This window comes from Mus pahari, chromosome 1 (genome assembly GCF_900095145.1).
Source record: "Mus pahari chromosome 1, PAHARI_EIJ_v1.1, whole genome shotgun sequence".
Lineage (NCBI taxonomy): Eukaryota > Metazoa > Chordata > Mammalia > Rodentia > Muridae > Mus > Mus pahari.
In genome coordinates this window covers 148,553,863-148,575,215 of record NC_034590.1, presented here as the reverse complement: position 1 = coordinate 148,575,215, position 21,353 = coordinate 148,553,863, and the positions used below count along the sequence as shown (strand labels likewise).

At 42.8% G+C, this 21,353-nt stretch overlaps 2 protein-coding genes across 8 annotated transcripts in view; one reads left to right on the top strand and one right to left on the bottom strand.

Moving 5' to 3' along the window:
- Nucleotides 1–11,186, bottom strand: part of March5 (membrane associated ring-CH-type finger 5) — a 22,500-nt gene extending 11,314 nt beyond the window's left edge. Inside the window, exons 1-2 of one of the 2 annotated variants that reach the window (XM_021196965.2) lie at nucleotides 10,816–11,186; nucleotides 4,252–4,454 (exon numbers count right to left, since the gene is read on the bottom strand). In XM_021196965.2, the coding sequence (XP_021052624.1) occupies nucleotides 4,252–4,454; nucleotides 10,816–10,850 (238 nt within the window). In that variant the 5' untranslated portion in view covers nucleotides 10,851–11,186. The remainder of the gene's footprint in view (nucleotides 1–4,251; nucleotides 4,455–10,815) is intronic. The other variant, XM_029537000.1, reaches the window with a different exon arrangement.
- The window catches only part of Cpeb3 (cytoplasmic polyadenylation element binding protein 3), a 173,298-nt gene continuing 163,076 nt past the window's right edge, over nucleotides 11,132–21,353 (top strand). Inside the window, exon 1 of one of the 6 annotated variants that reach the window (XM_029536987.1) lies at nucleotides 11,132–11,178. The gene's annotated coding sequence lies outside the window, so the exon portion shown is untranslated. Of the gene's footprint in view, nucleotides 11,179–11,211; nucleotides 11,485–21,353 lie in introns of those variants that run through there. The other 5 variants (XM_029536993.1, XM_021193125.2, XM_021193161.2 and 2 more) reach the window with 5 other exon arrangements.

The following is a 21,353-nucleotide window of genomic DNA, read 5'->3' as shown; positions in this document are numbered from 1 at the left end:
TTGTGAGCCACCATGTGGTTGCTGGGATTTGAACTCCGGACCTTCGGAAGAGCAGTCGGGTGCTCTTACCCACTGAGCCATCTCACCAGCCCACATTCCAAATTCTTATAATTCCCAAGTATTTGTTGAACTGAATTCTCTCTTAAGGTATGTATATAGTATGAAACTATTGGTAGTTCAGCGATATAATTTATATAAAAGTCATATGTACTTGGGTGAAAAGAATTCCTAAGAGGCAGGTCACAATTACTTTTATTTATTAGACCATGGACAACAGTCTAGATGTCTGAATTGTTTTTTCTGAAAAACTATAGAAAATATGCTAAACTTTCCTGATTAATTATCTGGTGTGAATTTTTTTATTTTACAAAATCCCCAAATCCTTATACTTTTTTTTGGAAATTTTGTGATTATCGCTTGGGTTATATGTAAAACACATGCCTAGTAAAATTAAGGAATGGGCTGATCTACTTAGATCTAGATATTTCCTGACATAATTCTTGTCTTGTCTTTCATCTTAATTTTATTTCACCCAAATCTTTCATTACTCCTGAGAGACCAGTCTAAGATTAGTTTTAATATTTGGAAGGAAGAAATAAATACTTAGTATCAAACATACCATTATGATAAAATGGTAGCCAGAGGAGATATTTCTATGAACAAAAGATTATCTAAGGCAAGTATTTTGTTAAAAAAAAAAAAAATTTCCAAAATCCTCTAAATGGTAAATCCCTAATCCTGTGTGCTAATCAGGAACTTGGTGCAGTTAGTTGCCTCATAACCAGTGGATGGGGTAGGGAATCATAATTTTAGGAAAAATAGCACCAGGCTACAACACAAAGAGCTTTGGAGTGTTGGAGGAGACAAAATCCTAGCCCTTAAAAACTCCTGTCCTAGCTGGGCGTGGTGGTGCACGCCTTTAATCCTAGCACTTGGGAGGCAGAGGCAGGTGGATTTCTGAGTTCGAGGCCAGCCTGGTCTACAAAGTGAGTTCCAGGACAGCCAAGGCTATACAGAGAAACCCTGTCTTAAAAAACCAAAACCAAACCAAACCAAACCAAAATAAAAAAACAAAAAAAAAATTCCTGTCCTAATAGGAAAGAGAAAGCATGAATAAATGCTCAATACCAGTAAGGTAAGGGCACAAAGGTTCAGGACTTTAGACATGACATATTAGCGTTCAGCACTGACTGATGATTAAACCCAGGATCCCAGGCATGCCAAGCATGTGTTCTGCTACTAAACAACACCCCTGCTCCTGACCCCATGTCATTCAATTTTTAATGGCTTGGTGGGCCCAGCACTTTCAACAGTACATCCATTACATAATGGATGGCAACTGAAGCTTTGAATCAACACCAATTTTTAGAAATCTAATAATTTAAAGGGTACTAGAAAAGCTTTTTTTTTTTTTTTAAAAAATTAAAAAGAAGCTTATTGTGAGTTCTCTTCAATAACGAAGATTCATACAAAGACAGAAACTATCCTAATAATCTAGGTAAATTTGTAAGTTTTTGCATTTCAAATTTAAGTGACAAAATCAAACCAAAATTTTTAGGTAAACATATTAGGCTACTCAAAAAGGAGTAATGAGTTTTGCCTCAAGACATTACAAACATAACTTTGTTAAAGCGGTGATTTAGATTCTGCTGGGTGTGGTGCCACAAACCTTCAAATCTTGTACTTCCATCCAAAGGCTAAGGCTGAATGATTTTTAAAGATTATTTATTTATGTGAGCACCTGAGAAAGTCAGAAGCGGGTATCAAATCCTCAGGAGCTCAAGTTAGAGCTGTGAGTTGTCCAACACAGGTTCTGAGACTCAAACTTGGGTTCTCTTCAGCCAAGGGCAGCCAGCACACCTGAGCTCTGAGCCATCTGTCCACCCACCTATTTTAAGTTCTTTTTCCTTCTTTTTTAAGGATGCCTCATTGCATAGCTATGGCTGTCCTGGAACTCACTAGTAGACAAAGCTGGCCTTAAATTCAAAGATATCTATCTGCTTGCCTCCTGATAATTTACAATGTTTTAAAATATTGTTTTGCACTTAAAATGAAAATACCTAGGACTGGAGAGATGGCTCAGTGGTTAAGAGCACAGATTGAACTGAGGACCTCAGTTCAATTCTGAGCAACCACATGATGGCTCACAACCATCTGTAATGGGGACCCATGCCCTCTTCTGGTATGTCTGAAGACAGTGATAGTGTATTCATATACATTAAAAAAAAAGATAAATCTTTAAAAAAAAAAAAAAAGGTCAAGAAAAAAGAAAACTCCTTAGGTCATTTTTTCCTTTGTGACAGTCCTACCGCATAGCTCAGACCACTCTTGAACATCCTCATAGTCTAAGGTGGCCTTGAACTCTATATCTTCTTTCCTCTCCCAAATGCTGGGATTACAGAGATGTGCCAGCCAGCTCATTTTTTATGTTTATTAAAATAGTGATGTATATGAACATCCCTCATGTGGTTTACAAATCCCAAAAGTCTAGGAACACTATTTTCTTTACTACTTGCCTCTTATGCAAAGTTATTTCCTCTTACCAATGAGAACAAGCAGACATTTTCTATATCTACCTCATCTTGTATTAGAAAAGCATTTCATTATCTACATTTCTATAGCACTCACCAAGAATAATGAATCTAATAATTTCTATTTTTCTTCTATGAAGTTGGGTTTCCTCCATACCTCTTTTTTTAGTTTGTTTGTTTTGCTTTTTTTCGAGACAGGGTTTCTCTGTTTAGCCTTGGCTGTCCTGGAACTCACTCTGTAGACCAGGCTGGCCTCGAACCCAGAAATCTGCCTGCCTCTGCCTCCCAAGTGCTGGGATTAAAGGCGTGTGCCACCACTGCCCGGCTCCTCCATACCTCTTTGTTATTGGTAAGGTTAATATTAAAAAGATTTTTAAGAACAGCAAAGACAAAAATGACACAAAAATGACACTAGCTCAGAAACATATGGCTGTAAATGAACAGAGTGATACTTTTTTCCAGGTTAGTCCCATTCTTAAAGACTTCTGGTTATTTTCATGTCCAGTAAAGCCCAGAAAAGGGGGCAGTTTTCCTGAAAGATTACAATATAAGCTGAATTGTCAAAATGAATTTAACTGTATTGGCTCAGTGGTAGAGCAAGAACACTTGCCTAAAATGGGAAAGACTCAGAGTTCAGTGCCTAGCATAGCCAAAACCCAAAGCAAAATTTTAATTTTCTATTTTTGTTTCTTAATACAAGAATTAAGGAATATTGGAATACTCACTGCTGCTTTTTCTCTTAAACTGTCTCCAAAGAAAGGTGCTCCCTATGTCCACCCCTTACCCCCTTTAATGTATATGCACTCTCAGGTGTAAACCTCAGAAAGACCATCTATCTCATTTGAGGCAGGGTCTCTCATTGGCCTGATCAGCTAACACAGACTAGCTGGGCAGTGAGCCCAGGGATTATCCCGTTTCTGCTCCCCAGCACTAAGGTTACATGTGTTATGAAAACCAAACTCAGGTTCCCAAGCTTGCCAGGCAAACACTTTACTGATGAAAAAGTATCCTCAGCCCTAACTTAGCTCTCCTGTTCAGTTATATCCATAGTGTGTCATAAAAGTTCTTTTCTTCTCAAATAAAAATAGTCAATATACTGACAAACAGGCAAGTCTGGGGACTTGTAGAGGAACTGAATGAGTTCCTAACACTCACACTCCAGCTTCAGGGGATCCAATGCCCTCTTCTGGCCTCCTTGGGCACTAGGCATGCACACAGCCCATACAGTCATGTAGGCAAAACACCCATACATATAAAAACCTATCAACTGGGCTGGAGAGATGGCTCAGCGGTTAAGAGCACTGACTGCTCATCAGAAAGTCCTGAGTTCAAATCCCAGCAACCACATGGTGGCTCACAACCATCTTTAATGAGATCTGACTTCCTCTTCTGGTGTGTCTGAAGACAGCTATGTTGTACTTACATATAACAAACAAATGAATCTTAAAAAATTTTTTATTAAAAAACAAAAACAAAAACCTATCAACTAATCAACCAACCAACCAACCAAAGAGCTGGGTGTTTTTGCTCATAATGGCAGCAACTGAGGAGGATGAGGCAGGAGGACTGTCATGAATTCCAGGGATACAAGTGAGACCTTGTGTCAAGTCTTCCTCTCCCCACCCCCTCCCAAAAAAGAAAAAAAGCTTTTAATTATGGGGACACACACACACAGAGATAACAGTAAACATGTCTGTGTTGCTCTTCCATCAGTCCTTACCCAGCTTTGGGAACACTATCAAGTACTCGGCGTTGCACTGAGGACAGGCCACTCTGGCTGTGCTGTTTCCTCTCTGCTTTTCATCTACCCAGCGCTGGAGACAAGCCTGGTGAACCCACTTAGTAGATCCTCTGCACCTGCATGGTCTCACCCATTCAGCTGTTCTATCATCTTCATCGGTGGCAAAACACACCCAGCAACTTCTGTAAATTAAGAAAAACATGTTTTATCTTTAGGGTTCCAGTCTCCTTCCTGCACGCAGCTCTTAGCTGATGGGATGGAACTATCATGCAGTGTTGGAGAATCCTGTAAAAATTACAAAGGCACACAATCAGTCCATTCCCAGTAGAGCTTTTCTTCTGTTTTGTTTTTTATTTTCCACTACAGAATCTGTTTTCTGAAGTTTGTTTTTAATCTATCTTTTTTTTTTGACCTCATCTTTCTAGTAATTTCCCCTGACTAGTGAACTAGCATACAGGAACAGTTTCAAGTATCTTTTGTTTATTAAGACCTCTTGAACTTAGAAAAACAAAGAGTTAGTGTTTTCATATATAGTTCCCCTACCCTTCAAGCCAGGATTACAAACATTCTAGGCAGACCATTCAATTTTCTTTTCTTTTCTTTTTTTTTTTTGGTTTTTTCGAGACAGGGTTTTTCTGTGTAATCCTGGCTGTCCTGGAACTCACTCTGTAGACCAGGCTGGCCTCGAACTCAGAAATCCACCCGCGTCTGCCTCCCAAGTGCTGGGATCAAAGGTGTGCGCCACCACGCCTGGCTACCATTCAATTTTCAACTGAGGAAAGCAAACAATTTTTTAAAAGCCGACTCACTTTTCTTAACGGTAAAGGATAGCTATTGGAAGAAAAAGGACATCACAACAATTTCTTGTCTGTCTCTTGTGGTTTTCTTTTGAAACAGTGCCTCACATGGCCTATGCTGGCCTTGAGTTCTTAATCTCCCTACCTCAAATATCTAGCTAGGATTACAGGCATAAACTATCATGCTCCACTCTCTAGTAACAGCTTTAAGACATATGAGAACTGGGTTGGAGAGATGGCTCAATAGTTAAGAGCACTGACTGCTCTTCCAGAGGTCCTGAGTTCAATTCCCAGCAACCATATGGTGGCTCACATCCACCTGTAATGGGATCTGATTTGCCCTTTTCTGGTCTGTCTAAAGACAGCAACAGTGCACTAGTATACATAAAAAAAAAAAATCCAAAAAAAAAAAAAAAAAAAAAAAAAAGTACAAGAGTTGAGTGTAGTGGCTTACTCCCATCTATGAAGCCAGCACCTGGGAGGCAAGCCTGAACTACACAGCACTACCATTTCACAGACCTAGAGTAGAGGGTTCTAAATTATTGGTACAGCAAATTCACAGGGCCCTTGGTTCAATATCACCACTGGGAAGAAGGATGAAGAAAGGACACAGGGATATATGACTTCAGGATGACAATATGATAAATTTGGACCTTTCCAAGTTCAAGAGGTTCTTTTTTTTTTTTTTTAAATTATTATTTATTTACTTAATGTATTTGAGTACACTATAGCTGTACAGATGGTTGTGAGCCTTTTTGTGGTTGTTGGGAATTGAATTTTTAGGACCTCTGCTTGCTTTGGCACAAAGATTTATTTAGTATTATATATAAGTACACTTTAGCTGACCTCAGACACACCAGTAGAGGGCGTCAGATCTCATTACAGATGGTTGTGAGCCACCACATGGTTGCTCAGAATTGAACTCAGGACCTTAGGAAGAGCAGTCAGTGTTCTTACCCGCTGAGCCTTCTCGCCAGTCATCAAGAAGTCTTAAAAAAGATACTTGGAAACTATTTCTGTACTCTAGTTCACTAGACAGAAAAAATTACTAGAAAGGATACCAAAAAAAAAAAAAGGTACAGTTCAGAAAAATAGATAAAACTCTACAGGAATAGATGGTTGTTTGAATTTCCAAATCTAGTTTTTCCACCATCACAGGCAGATTTGTTTTTATGTTAATATTAAAATAATTCTCTTTTGGTAGGTGGGCAGTGATGGCACAGGCAAGCAGATCTCTGAGTTGGAGGCCAGCCTGGTCTACAGAGCAAGTTCCAGTGCAACCAAAGCTACACAAAGAAACATTCTTGAAAAACCAAAACCAAACAAAACCAAACCAGAAAAACTCAAACAAAACAACAAAAGAACAAAAACAAAAAAAACCCCACAAAAGACAAAGCAAAACAAAACAAAAAAAAACCCAAACAAAAACAGACCAAAAATCAAACCATGAACCTCCCTCAAATACTAATAAAGAAAATTTAAAAATCTATTTTTACAACTATAGTATAAAGAACTAAAAACTAAGACATGCATGCAACAAAACTTAGTAGGCCCAAAGTCTACATTTCAATGAATTTTTAAAGGACCCTCCCTCACAGTTAGGTCCTAGTCTACAATATATGGCATTGACTTTAATTAAAAGAAGTGAAACTTCAGAGAAGGGAACATTACTATATAAAATAAAGAAGTCCCATACACTGAAGCTGTAGCACCCAGGCAAACAAGGCCCGCCCTACTTTCCTGGTTTCTTTACCCCAAGCCACGTGTATTTGTATGTATGTGAAGAAGTCTGGGTAAAGACACAAAGGAGAACCAGGAAGGGTAAATATCAGGGGTGAGGAAGGACTGAATGCAGACAGTCCACGCTGTTTTCTACTCCTGCTATGGATTCCCCTTGTAAGTTTCTGGTGATAGATAAGTGTATACAAAGTGTAAAACCCAACATATGCTCCACAGTGTCAGAATGGCTATTCTAACTAAATAACTCTATGGAGTGGCGAATTTAAGCACATTTTTCTGGTTGGACACAGTGACACATTTGTGCAGTTCAGCAACTTGGAAAGTTGAGACAAACCCAAGAAAACAGAGGCAGCCCAGAGCAGTAAGACACAGTCTCTGCAACTACCACCACTAAGCACCCTTTGTCTGGGAAGGCGCCTCCTCATGTGGATGAGGCCTACCTCTGCCTCCTGGGCAACGGGAGTAAAGGTATGTACCACCAAACTTTAATCTCGACTAAGCCAGGCACTAAACACTTTTAAAGGTACTTTATGAAGTTTCATTTTTCTTGCATAATTATATTGAATTGGCAACTCCCTTTTTTCTTTTTGTTACTCCCCCCTCCCACAAGGTCTTATGTGGTCTAGGTTAGCACAAATACTCTGCAACTGAGGATAACTAAACTTCTGAACCACTCGTCTCCACCACTCTTTACACTGGGGATGAATTTGGACTTTGTGTATATTTGGCAAACACTCTACCAATTGAGTCACATCCCCAGCCCTCTACACAAATTTTGATATTGATTTAACTCACAGAGACCCCCCTTTCCTCCACTGAAGTTTAACAACTTCTTTTCTTTTTTGAACTGTATTTTATATTAACAACTTCTAATGAAAGCTTGTTACTCACTGTGCTTTTCATTTAGATAATTAGTTTCTATTAGAACAACTGGTTTAATATGCACAGTGGGAAAGCCTGACTGTTTAGTCAGGTACTACAAATGGATGTGTTCCCAGCCCTTGTAGAAAACCTTGGACTTCAACATGCACTTCAAGTAAAAACTTTCAATTAAAACAGGGGGAAAAGTGGCAAAATGCTTCAGTGGGTAAAAGCTGCTGCTGCAAAGCCTGACCATCTGTCCGTGGTATCTGGGACACACATTTGAAAGAGGGGAGCCAACCTCTGAGCTCCACACATGCAAAGTAAACTGAAGAACAAAATAACAAAAAAAGACTATGGGCAATTCTCCCTTGTAGAGCCACTTGCCGATACTTGGGTATGACTTACTCTCAGGGACTCTGAGAAGCCCACATATATACTCTCAAATATGCTTTTTTCCCCCCCGAGCACCACCTTTGTTCTTAATCCTCATGCTGAAGCCAGTATCAAAGTATCTAATAAAATCATCAACTCTGCTTTATTTTAAAAAAGTTACCATGGTAAAATATTCAAATCAAAACTTACCTCTTTAACCACTTTACAGGTACAATTCAATTAAAGTAATTTACATTAGTGTGGGTAGTCACAGAATGACTAGTATTTCTGCATAAAATTACAGTTGCTAAGTGTATTAGCAAATAGGGTAGCTGAAATGCTATTAGCATAAATATATAAGAGGTAATTTTCTAAGTTTGTCTATTTGTCAAACTGGATATATATTTTGGCAACAAAATGGCATAATATCTAAAACTTTCTATGTTCTCTTAAGTTTTTTATTTTGAGGAGAGAACATGTAAGTAGACAAGTAAGGCTACATATACCAGGATAATTATCAGTGTTAAGTAAGGGATGAGAATGTGGTTCAGTTGTACAGTGTTTACCTAGCATGCATGAAGCCCTGGGTTCAATTCCCAGCACCGCATAAACTGAGTATGGCAGAGGCAGGAACAGTCGGAAGGGGGCAGAAAGAATGTACGAGTTGTGAGATGAGGAGCGCTGTGCATTTGGTCTTCTGACCTTGTGCTTACGCACCTACCGTACCATGGTTATCTGTGTAAGATCTACACACCATTGCATCAGGGATAGAGGAGGGACTCAAAGCCCCAGGCCTACCCTGAACTTTGGATACTGCTGCTAGAGGAGGGAGTAAATTTAGTGTAGTGCTAATAACTTGCCCATGCTCCTGTAAATAACCTGGACCCATGCTTATGCAATCATAATTTAGTGGAACACACACACACACACACACACACAGAGAAACGAGGGGGCGATGGGACATGGAATGGGAAAGGACTTGGGAAGAAAATGGTATGTAGAGGATGGGGGTGAGCTAGGGTGATGGAAGAGAAAACGACCATTGTAAGTTATGTACATTCTAAAAAGGACAGCCAGAATCCCCAAGTTTCTGTAATGTTTCATGAACTGGCTTTCATGAAAACCTCTGAAGAATATACTAAAAGCCAAGACAACATCTAGACAGAAGAATTTTTCTAAGTGTCATCACAGAAAAGTGAAAGTGGGATGTCATCAGAGAAATGATTAACTAGGGGCTGATGAGATGACTCAGTGGGTAAGAGCACCCGACTGCTCTTCCGAAGGTCCAGAGTTCAACTCCCAGCAACCATATGGTGGCTCATAACCATCTGCAATAAGATCTGACTCCCTCTTCTGGAGTGTCTGAAGACAGCTACAGTGTACTTACATATAATAAATAAATAAATAAATCTTAAAAAAAAAAAAAAAAAAAAAAAGAAAAGAAAAGAAAAAGAAAAAGAAAAAAAAAAAAAAAAAAAAAAAAAAAAAGAAAAGAAAAGAAATGATTAACTACGCAATACCAGGAGTGCGTCTCATGTAACTGGAATCGATGTGGCAAGCAGTAATCTCTCTGGGCACATTTAGTATGACACATCTAGTCAAGTATGATAAATTAAAATGAGAGGAAAACCTGAGAAGTGACCAGACTTCTAGACAACTTGAGGAACTGACAAGTTCATTAGTTGTAGCAGAATAGATGCTAAGTACCAGGGATTTAGGCTAAATCCTGTCTTAGGATTTAGAATAAAATATGAGGGAGTAATTTCTTGCCTCCTTCCCTGATGGATCTTTGATGCCCCCCTCCCAGCCCCAGTAGTTAATGGCTATAACCTCAATCAAGAGAGGGCCTTCATTTAATAAGTTACAAAGCTGGATCTTAACTGCAGAGAGAGCATCACCTGCTGAAGTGGGTGGCCAGTTAGTCTATTTAGAGTTGCAAGCAACCTCAAACATTATGAATTAGATCGAACAATTAATTGGTCAGAACAGCAAGCAGCGGCCTTGGTGAAAAGGTGGATTTAATTTAGTTTCCCTAAACTCACTGGCTGGAATTGAAACGGTAGAGGGCAGTACAGTAGACTGTTTCAAAGAGTTTTAGTGTTTGGAGACCCCAGGAATGGGCAACTGGTCCCAGTACAAGGCCAAACATGTCTGGGAACCTCAACGATCGTCAAGTGTGCTACGTGTACAGTGTTGCATGCCTGTGGCTGTTTTCCATAACCTCTACTCTAGTGTGACCGACCGTTAAGGCTCCCTTGTGGATATTCTGACCTTACGGTTTGGGGGTAGGGATGGGATTGGGGGAGGGTGGTGGGGGAGTAGGAAGGAGAAACGAAACCCAGGCATTAAAAAAAGTAATGCCCATCCTTGCATTGTGGAAGTGCAAGGGGCCATTCTCCAGAATGATAATCGGGCTCTTCCCAGTGGTGTCGCTGCCAAGCCCTTTACAACATTGTCGGGGGAGGAGGGGAGAAATAGAAACTAATACTATGGGTTAAACAATTGCGCCTCTTCACCTCAAAAAACAAACAAACAAACAAACAGGCTTGCGGCCAAAGCAGACCTCCCTCCTTTAAGTTTCTAAGTCTACGACCCAGGCCGCTCGCCCGCTCTTCCCTCCAGTGCCACCTCCCAACTCCGAGTCCTTCTCCTGGTCTCCGGGCGGTGGAACTCTCGGCGGACGCCAGGATCCCCGCTCTCGGGGCCTCGAGGCCAGCACGGGCAGGCCCAGGACGAAGGCCGGCAGTTCCCGGCCCCACGGTGCTCCTACCTGTCCAGCATCTGTTGAAGGGCTTGGTCCGGCATCTTCCGCGGAGCCGGCGAGCTCGGCCCTCGCCCGCAGTCCCGCTCACGGCCAGGCCCCGGGACAATAGCACTGAGAGGCGGCGGAGTAGGCCTCAGTCCCGCGGCGGCCGCGGACCCGCCACCCAGCCTCCCGGCGTGGCTCCCAGAGGCCCGCGGTGGCGCTGCGCGGCCGGCGGGCGGCCGCAGAGGGCGGCTGGGAGCGAGGAGGAGGAGCCTGAGGCCGGGAGGCGGCGGTCGCGGCCCGGGTTCCTGCCGGTCAGCCCAGGGTTCCGGTCCATGGACCGCAGGGTCGCCGAGCTGCTGCCGGCGGAGGAGCTACCTCTGTGAGGTAAGAGTCGCCGCCTCCGTGCGCGCCGGGGTCACGACGCAGGGGCGGCTCGGAGCAGCCTGGGAGATGTAGTCCTCGGACCGTCCCCGCTAGAGGCTGCACAGCCCGCCGGGACCCCCGCCGCCGTGCCCGCCGCCGCCGGGCCGGCGCCCTCCCGTTTCCTTCCTCCAGGGGGGGAAAATGTCCTTCGGGCCGCTGTCCGGGAAGCGGCAGCATGTGGCGCTCCACTGTCAGTAGCAACAAGGTCAGCGCCCCTTCTCCGCGTCTTGTCCCCCCAGCTCTCGCGCTCAGGTGGGACAGAGCCAGGTGAGGGGTGGCGGCGGGGAGAGCCAGTTTCTGGGCCGGGTTAAGCACGCCGGGGCCGCGGCGGCGCGAGGCCGGGCGCTCGGCTCAGCCTCGGCCGCGTCAGAGCCCATCTTCGGGGAGGGACGGGGTGGCTTAGTGCGGGGCTGCGCTGGAGGGGCGTGTGGGTAACCCGACTGTTCGCACCGGCGCCTCTGTGTGTATGGGGGGGACGTGGGAGAGGATGGGGGTGGGACGCGAGCACCACTTTGCCTGTCCAGGAACCTTCTCGGAGGTGCTGTCGCCCAGCCTTCGAGGGCTTGCGGGCAGCCTCCAGAGGGGACGCACTGCTGAATCAACAGCCCTTGCTTGCTCAGCTGTGGGTTGTCAGGAGTGTTCGTTTCTCTCCGCAGCTGGTCACCGTTAACCATTCCTAGGCTCCTTGACACTTCTAAGCAGGTGGATCCGGCGCGAGGGATCAAATAAAAAAAAAAAAAGGGGGGGGGGGAGAAGTCACAAATCATGCGTCTGTCTTCTCTGACGCCGGAAGGGATAACTCTGGAGGGAGGAAAGAGCTGTTGTTGACTTAAACAGATGCGTAATTTGGACGACCTGTGGCGTTGTTTAGCACTGGGATTGGTGGGATGTTTTGGGAGTTTTCCGTTGGTTATGCCTACATTGTTGTTGTTGTTGTTGTTGTTGTTGTTTTGCTACAAAACGTTTGCCGTTTCTTTAAATGAAAACGTGGAATATTTGCGCCTGGAATGGTTTCTCGGGCCTATAATCCCAGACTTGGGAAACTGAGACAGAAGGATTACCTGGAGTTCAATGCCACCTGGTCAGTATAATGAATTCCAGAGTAGCCTAGACTAAATAAATAAATAAATAAGCAATCAATCAATCAAGGATATGGTAGGCGTCCAATCGCGTAACCCCAGCACAGGAGAGGAGGAGGCAGGAGGTTTAGGAGTTCAAGGTCAACCTCTACTACTACTGAGTTTGACTCTGTCTCAAAAGAACAAACAAAAAGCTGCGTAGGCATGGCCCACAGATCTGGAAGGGTCTTCACAAGTTCAAACTCAGCCCGGGTTACACAGAGAGACCCTATCTCAAAACAGTAACCATCAAAGCTACTTTTGTTTGAGTTTTTCCTTGGCAAGGAACATGTAGCACAGGGACAACTGGACTTGGAGATCCTCCTGTCTAGAGCTTCCCGGATCTGGAATTATATAGGCATGGCCCACCTCAGCCAGAACCGAAAGGCTTTCGAAACTATTGCTTAAAGTAGATTTTTTTTTTAACAACCAGTTCTTACCTGTGTAAATGTATTTTTGTATTAGTGTGTTCATGGTCAGGATAAATAAATAAAATACATAAATTTATTCGGCCTCCAATTTCTGAAATATGCATTTTTATGTTTGTTTATTTAGAGACACGTTCTCAACGTGCAGCCCTGGAATTTACTAGGTACACTAGGCTGAGCTTGAACTCAGAAGTTTGCCTCCCTCTGTCTCCTGTGATTAAAGGCTTGTACCAACAAAACAAGGCTGTTTTTATTATTTTTTTGTGGGGGTACACGTATGTGTGCAGAAGTCTAAGGTCAGCTTTGGGTAGATTCATCTATTATTCTCCAGACTGGGTTTCTCAACCCAGAGCTTGTTGGTTACCTAAACTAGCTGGCCAGTGAGCTCCAGAGATCTGCCTGCCCTTGTCCTCCCTGGGGCTAGGATTGTAGATGCCACAGGTACACCTGGCCTTTGTGTGGGTGCCAGGGGCTGGAACTTGGGTTTTCGTGCTTGGATAACAAGTACTTTCTTTATACCTAGAGCCTCTAGAAGCATGGTTTCATGAAATATTTTAGGATACTATAATTAATATTCCTTCTCATGGAAAGAGAAATAGGCCACCTACCTTTGGAAGGAAAATGAGTAGATTAAGCAGGGTGTGTAATATTTAATATTTATCTTTTGCTTCCTGTGATATGTAAGCCTGCTTCTAGTGTGTGTTTCTCTTAAGCAGTTAACCATGTGGGATAAAGGCTGACACAATGTCCATTTAGCTTTGTGGTTTATATTAAGGGGAATTCCCATTTCTTCTTAGATTTTTTTTAAATGTTGTTTTGTATGTTTGCCTGAGGATCTTACATGGCACAGTCGGCCTGGAACATAAGTAAAGTGTGACCTGGATCGTGCTTTTCCTGCATCTGCCAGGTGATAGGATTACATATGTTTTTGAATTACATGCATGCAGTGTCTACAGAGTCCAGAAAGGGGCATTAAATCTCTTGAGACCGTGGTCACAGATAGTTGCAAGCCATCACATGGGTAGTGGGAATCAAGCCTGGGTCCCCAAGATGAGTAGTTAGCTCTCTTAACAGCTGAGCCATCTCTCCAGCTTCTGTTGGTTTGTCATCATCCACCCCACCCCCACCCTACCCACACACACACCAGTAGTTCTTTTCAGACAGGATCTTGCTATGTAGTTCTGGCTGGCATGTAACTCACTAGATGGCTAGGTTGTAGTCCATCTTGCTGAAACCCTCTTCCCTCACTTCCTGAATAGTGGGATTATAGGTGTGGTCCACCATGCCTGCCCCCTCCTCCTTTTTAAAGATTGGGTTTCACCCTGTAGTCTAGGCTGGTCTACATAGCCTACGATGTCCTTTAACTGGAGGTAATCCTTTTGCCAGAGACTTCCAAGTTCAGAGATCTGCAGGGATGACCCATCATACCCTACTCTGTCCTCTGACCACCACAACAAGCGCAGTCAAATGTATGCTGGCCCACCATCAAAAACAATATAAATGTATTTCGTACCTAGATAATTTGTGGTGCCTTTAATCCTAGCACTTGGGAGGCAGAGGCAGGCAGATTTCTGAGTTCGAGGCCAGCCTGGTCTACAGAGTGAGTTCCAGGACAGCCAGGGCTATACAGAGAAACCCTGTCTCGAAAAACCAAAAAAAAAAATTTGTGGTGAATGGTAGTCAGCCATGGGAGTAACCAGCATGACTATAGACATTGGTTTTTGCCCATTGCTATAGTTTTAGCAGAAATTAATTTACTGAAAATATAAAAAGATTTTCCATGTCTTAGATGGGAAGAATAAAAATTGACAATGTTGATTAATCTTAAGAGTTATAGAATATGTTAATATTCTATATTTAAAAATACTTGGTTATGAATTTAGAATATTAAATGTATCCAGAAATGTAGAATAATGAATGATTTAATGTTCTTCTATCACACTTATTTTGAACTGTCTGCCAAAAAGGGTAATGAAGGTTTTTCAGAGAAATAATCTAACATCTTCAGGCATCCTCCAAAAAACTGTCAATTGCCAAGGTTAGGGATAAACTGTGGGTGGAGTCCTCATTTCAGGCTGTGGGAAGTTCTTTGTTAATTCCTTCAGCAGATGTGCCCAGAGAATTCATAATGTAAATGGGCACTAGAATAGCAAATTAAACTGTAATTACCCTCTAGGAGACCAGAAAATGTTTGTGCTTACTAAATGAAAAGGTATTCAGACATAAAACATTATGCAATGATAATGTGGCGGTGTGTGGAAAGTCACCAGCTTAGCCTAGAAATACAAAGGAACTCACAAGTTTGTAGAAGACCCATGTGGGCTGCCATGTTAAAGAGAATGTCTTGACGTGGGATATGTCACTAAAGAGACAGAGAAGAGTTTGGGTCTGGATTTGGATGAAAAGACTTAAAGACAGGAATTAACCTCTCTGATTCAAGTTGTAGGCCTCTGATGCCTAAGTGGGAAAATATGTTTGTCTGAGGATGTATGAAATAATGAAAAGGCCTTGAAGTCACTCAGCAGTGGGAATACAGTGAGAAATAAAACCAAGTCCACTCCGAATTTGTGAGGTCTACTGATGGGTGGGAGGAGCATCCTAAATGGTAACTTGGAGCACTTACAAGGAATTATAATTAAGGGTTTGACAGGGAGGCCAGGGCAAGCTTTTCTGAGGAATTGTCTAGAATCCTAAGGACAGAAGAAGAGCAGTCATTAACTGGAAAAGAGAGGAAAGAGTACTCAGGCCAAAGAACATGTGTAAGTGCCCCGTGAAGAAAGGGTTTTGATAAAGAAAAGACATTGAAACAAAGAGATTTTTAAAGTATCTTTGATCCCTAAAGTTCAAGTGACCCATAATGAAGAGTTCCACTGGCTTGTGTTAGAAATTTTGCCCTTAGGAGAGATGGAAACTCATATGGGTGGGGTAGGCCTGACGTGAGAAAGAGACACATTGTGTAGGAAATTTGATTAGTTTATAGTTAGAGGTTTGTCCTGGAAATTTTGATGTGTGTCCTTTAGTGAAACTAAACTGGCTAGCCTGGACTGCTGTCTCTACTATTATTTGTTTGTTTTTTTGATGCAGGGTTTCTCTCTGTATACCAGGCTGGCCTCAGATTCACAAAACCCCATCTACTTCTGTCATCTGAATGCTGGGATTAAAGGCATGTGCCATTACATACTAACTATCCTCTTTCTTTCTAATAAGGTCTTACTCTGTAGTTCAGGCTAGCCTCAAATCTCTGCATTCCTAGAGCGAAGGTGATTAAGCATGTGCTATCATGCCTGGTCTGTGGGCGTGGTAGCACATGCCTTTAATCCCAGCACTCGGGCCCTTCCCTATCAATCACTAATTAAGAAGATTCCTTACAGATGGTCCCCCCCCCCCCCCCCCCCCCCCCCCCCNCCCACTCCCACTACTTGGCCCTGGCCTTCCCCTGTGCTGGGTCATATAAAGTTTGCAAGACCAAGGGGCCTCTCTTCCCAATGATGGAAGAGACAGCTAGAGACACTAGCTCAGGGGGTACTGGTTAGTTCATATTGTCTTACAGATGGTTCTTATGGAGGCACTTTTTCAATTGAGAGTCCCTCCTTTCTGATGTCTCTAGCTTGTGGCAAGTTGACATCAAATTAGCCAATACGGAAAGAAAAGAATTATAGGGCAGTATAGTATTTACCTTCTGTAGCTTAACCCTGTAATGTCCATTTTATTTAGCTATTTTGATTTTGTTTTGGGGCGTGTGTGTGTGTGTGTTTTCTCCCAAGACAGGGCTTCTCTGTGTAGCCCTGACTGTCCTAGAACTCACTCAATAGACCAGGCTGGCTTCCAACTCGAGAGTTGCCTGCCTCTGCCTCACCTGTGCTGGGATTAAAGGTGTGACCACTGCCCAGCTATTTTGACTTTTTATTACCAGTTTTACTTTGTAGTCTAGGCTGGCCTTGAGCTCTGAGCATCCTCTTGTATCAGTCCCTTTTGTGGTTGGATTATAGGCTTGAGTGTCAACTTTATGAGAAAATGTATATGGAAAATAATTTTTTTTCAAACAGCCATGTGTTCATAGAGCTACCCAAAATGTTGTCTTGTAGACCTAGGGTTTCCCGGATCTTTTCCAGAGAACTTGTGAAGTCAAGGATGTTTTCATAATAATAGGAAAACATCATTTGCATTTCCATTGCATTAACATTTACATTACAATGGCACAAGCAACTGCAGATAAAAATTCCTCGCACATGAGCAAAGCTCAAAAAGCTTTGGAAGCTGGGTGGTGGTGGCGCACGCCTTTAGTCCCAGCACTTGGGAGCAGAGGCAAGCGAATTTCTGAGTTTGAGGCCAGCCTGGTCTACAGAGTGAGTTCCAGGTCAGCCAGGGCTGCACAGAGAAACCCTGTCTCGAAAAACCAAAACAAAAAACAAAAAACAAACAAACAAAAAAGCTTTGGACTCAGACAGCACTAATGGTCATATATTTACCACAGCATGTGTGCATTAAACATTAGAACCAAATAGTTTTCTTTACAAGTTTAAGCAGTTAAAAAATTTGTTTTGTTAGTCTTTCTACTTTAATATTCATATCTCCGTTGTCTGTATATGAGCAGGTATGATGCACCCTTCTCCTGCATCTACAGCATGATAGCCAGGTGCAGTGGTATATGTGCACTTACCCCACCCCTCCCTGTGATAAGGGAGATAGAAGGAAGGTAGATTGCTTGGATGAACACAGGTTTGAGGCGAGCCAGAAGTCATGGGCCAAGCATTGTAATTCTAGCACTCAGGAGGCAGCCTGGGCTGCATAATAACACCCTGTTTCAAAAAAAAAAAAAAAAAAAAAAACAAAAAAAAACAAATAAAAAATAAACCCAAATAGCCAAAATTGAAAATGGACAAAAGAGCTGAGCAGACATTTCTCTAATGTTAGTGAGCAAATGAAAAGATGTTCATTTTTCTTTTTTTTCTATTTCTTATAAAGATTTTATTTATTTATTATATGTGAGTACACTGTAGCTGTCTTCAGACATACCAGAAAAGGGCATCAGATCTCATTACAGATGGTTGTGAGCCACCATGTGGCTCCTGGGATTTGAACTCAGGACCTCCGGAGGAGCAGTCAGTCCTCTTAACCACTGAGCCTTCTCTCCAGCCCAAGATGTTCATTTTTTCATTAGCTTATATAGCATATGGATTAAAGTGACTTTTGATTTGCTTTCTTTCATCTGAAACCATTAGAATCCTTAGGATCTAGGAGTTTTTCTTGGTTTGTTCTGGGTTTTGATCCTGGGCATTGAGACTAGTACTTGAACCAGTTGCTTGTGTTTTGGGTTTTTCCCTCCTGGGAAGTTCTTGACTCCAAATTGACTAGTAGTTGCTTGTTGCTCTTGGAACTTATTTCCACAGCCCTCTGTTAATCTTAGACTCTCACTAACATTCAGAGTGCCCCATTCATAGGCAGCTAGAGCCTCTGTTGGGAGGCCTATTGATGCCAGTGAACCTGAAACAGGAGGTGCCATGCAGAAGTAAAAATAGACCGTTAAAGGGAGATGACAGAGTTTAGAAAAACACAGACTGCAGCTACCCAGGATTCAAACAGTTTGGAGATAATTTGCTGAAAAATTAGAAAAATCAGGCAGCATTCAGATTTTTTTTCATAACTTATTCACTTTACATCCTGCTCACTGCCCCCCTTCCACAATCCTTCCCTTCGTGCCCCCTACTCCTCTGAGCAGATGGGCCCCCCATCGGGAAAGAATGAACTGACTCCTGCAGGTTGTCTGCTGATCTCCACATTTGCATCTTGCTATACATAAATAATTTTTTAAATGTATGCTCTGGAAACAAAAGTCAAATTTACTAATTTATTATTTTCAGTCCCAGTTAGCTATTGAAAGGGAGAAAACAGGACCCCACAATTAGGAGGAGGGCTTATCTGTCTGTTTCTTTCTTCCTTTTCCTTCCATCCTTTCTTCCACTCATTTTACAGGTATAGGAGTTTCCCCTGCATGTGTGTCTGTGCACTATGTGTGCAGTGCCTGAGGAAGCCAGAAGAGGGTGTCAAATTCTGGAGTTAAATGTGGTTCTAAGTCACCAAGTGGGTACTGGGAGAACCCAACTTGGGTCCCCCATAGGAGAGGTAAATACTCCTAACTCTGAGTGTCTCTCCAGCCTTGATGGTTTCTTCTTCTTTTCTGCGTTTGTGTGTGTGTGTGTGTGTGTGTGTGTGTGTGTGTGTGTGTGTGTGTGGTTGGTTTTTGCTTTTTTTGAGACAGGGTTTCACTCTGTATCCCTGGCTGTCTTGGAACTCACTCTGTAGACCAGGCTGGCCTCCAACTCAGAGATGTCTGCCTCCTGAGTGCAGAGATTAAAGGCGTCTGCCACCTCTAATGGCTTGAAGGGTTCTTCTTTACCTGCCAGGAAATACATACATGGAAAATACATAGCTAACCCCCATGCCACATGAAAAATTGAATTTTCCCTCAGAGATAAAACAAGGATATATGCTCTTGAAACTTGTTTTTAACAATGTCCTAGAGACTCTAGTCAGGTCAATTAATTAAGAAAGAAACAAAAGGCATCTGTGCTGGTTAGTTTTTGTCAAGTTAACACAAAGTCTGTGGGCCTTCTCTGTGAGCATTTTCTCAATTGCCAGTTGACTTGGGAGGGAACAGAGTGCCCACACCCCACTGTGGGAAGTGATACCCCTGAACAGGTAGGCCTGGGTTATATAAGAAAGCAAGCTGAGTGTGCCATCGAGAGCAAGCCAGTAAGCAGCGTTCTTCCCTTGTCTCTAACTCCTGGGTTTTTATTTGAATTCATGCCTTGACTTCTGTCTTAGTTTTACTGCTGTGAACAGACAGCATGACCAAGGCAAATCTTATAAAAACAACATTTAATTGGGGCTGGCTTACAGGTTCAGAGATTAAGTCCAGTATCATCAAGGTTGAAGCATGACATCATCCAGGCAGGCATGGTGCAGGCAGAGCTGATAGCTCTACATTTATCTGAAGGCTGCTAGCAGAATATGATTTCCAGGCAGCTAGGATGAGAGTCTTATAACCCACACCCACAGAGACACACCTACTCCAACAGGACCACACCTTCGAATTGTGCTACTCCCTGCACCAAGAATAACAAGCCATCACAACATCCTTTGATGATGGATTATAACATGTAAAGAGAAATAAATACTTTCCTTCTGTGATGGTTTGAATATGCTTGGCCTAGGAAATAGCACTATTAGTAGGTGTGGCCTTCTTGGAGGAGGTGTGGTCTTGTTGGAGGAAGTATGTCACTGTGGGGGTGGGCATTGAGACCCTCCTCCTAGCTGTTTGACAGATTCAGTCTTCTCCTGGTTCCCTTTGGAACAAGATGTAGAACTCTCAGCCCCTTCTCCAGCACCATGCCTGCCTGGATACCACCATGCTTCCTGCCATGATGATAATGGACTGAACCTCTGAACCAGTAAGCCAGCCCCAGTTAAATGTTTTTGTTATAAGAGTTGCATTGGTCATGGTGCCCCTTCACAGCAATGGAAACCCTACCTACGACACCATCCCCTTGTTGCTTGTGGTCCTGCTGTTTAATCACAGTGGCAGATGCAAACTAGAACAGAAATTGGTTCTAGCCAGGGCTGTAACTGAGACTATGTTGTTTTATGGGAAGAGGGTGGGCACTTTTGAAGCTCTGAGCTAGAAAAGGCCATTGAATTCTCAGGACTTAATGAGCTGTTATAAAAGCTCAGAAGATAGGAATGTGGAGAGAGGTACAGATGATGTGGGCCTGGCTTGTGAGGTTTCAGAGCTAAGGAAGCCAATAAGCATCTCTCCTCCATGGTGCCTGACTCTTCTCTTGTTTAAGTTCTTACCCCAACTTAATGATGACTGTGATTGGGACATGGAAGCCAAGTCAACCTTTCTCTCTCCAAGTTGTCTCTGGTCAGTATTTTATCAGAGTGACAGACAGGCAGACTCATACGGCATCCACTTTGGAAAGGAAGAAGAAAACTATTTTATTTGCTGATGAAATGATCTTATGTTTAGAAAACTCAAAGGAGCTGACTCTGCTCTGTCTTTCTGTTGCTCCCTGTGAGGGGAACAAATGCCTATGCTATGGGGTGTGCCTTTCTTTTTGAGAACCTCTCCCTTTGCCTTTGTGTTTAAAGTCTATTAAAACCTCTTTAGGCCTGGAGAGGTGGCTCAGCAGTTAAGAGCACTGACTGCTCTTCCAGAGATCCTGAGTTCAATTCGCAGCAACCACATGGTGGCTCACAAGCATCTGTAATGGGATCTGATGCCCTCTTCTGGTGTGTCTGAAGACAGCTACAGTGAACTCATATGTACATCTTTAATGAGGCCTGGCAGGGCTCAGGAAGCATAGGTGGGTATTCTGTAAGTTCAAGGCTGGCTGGGTATATATAATAAGACCCTCTCTCAGAACAAAACAGAACACTATGAAAACTTTAATGAAAAAAAATCTGAAGGAATTGTACAAAACAAATAATTAGGGCTGGTGAGATGGCTCAGTGGGTAAGAGCACCCGACTGCTCTTCCAAAGGTCCGGAGTTCAAATCCCAGCAACCACATGGTGGCTCATAACCATCC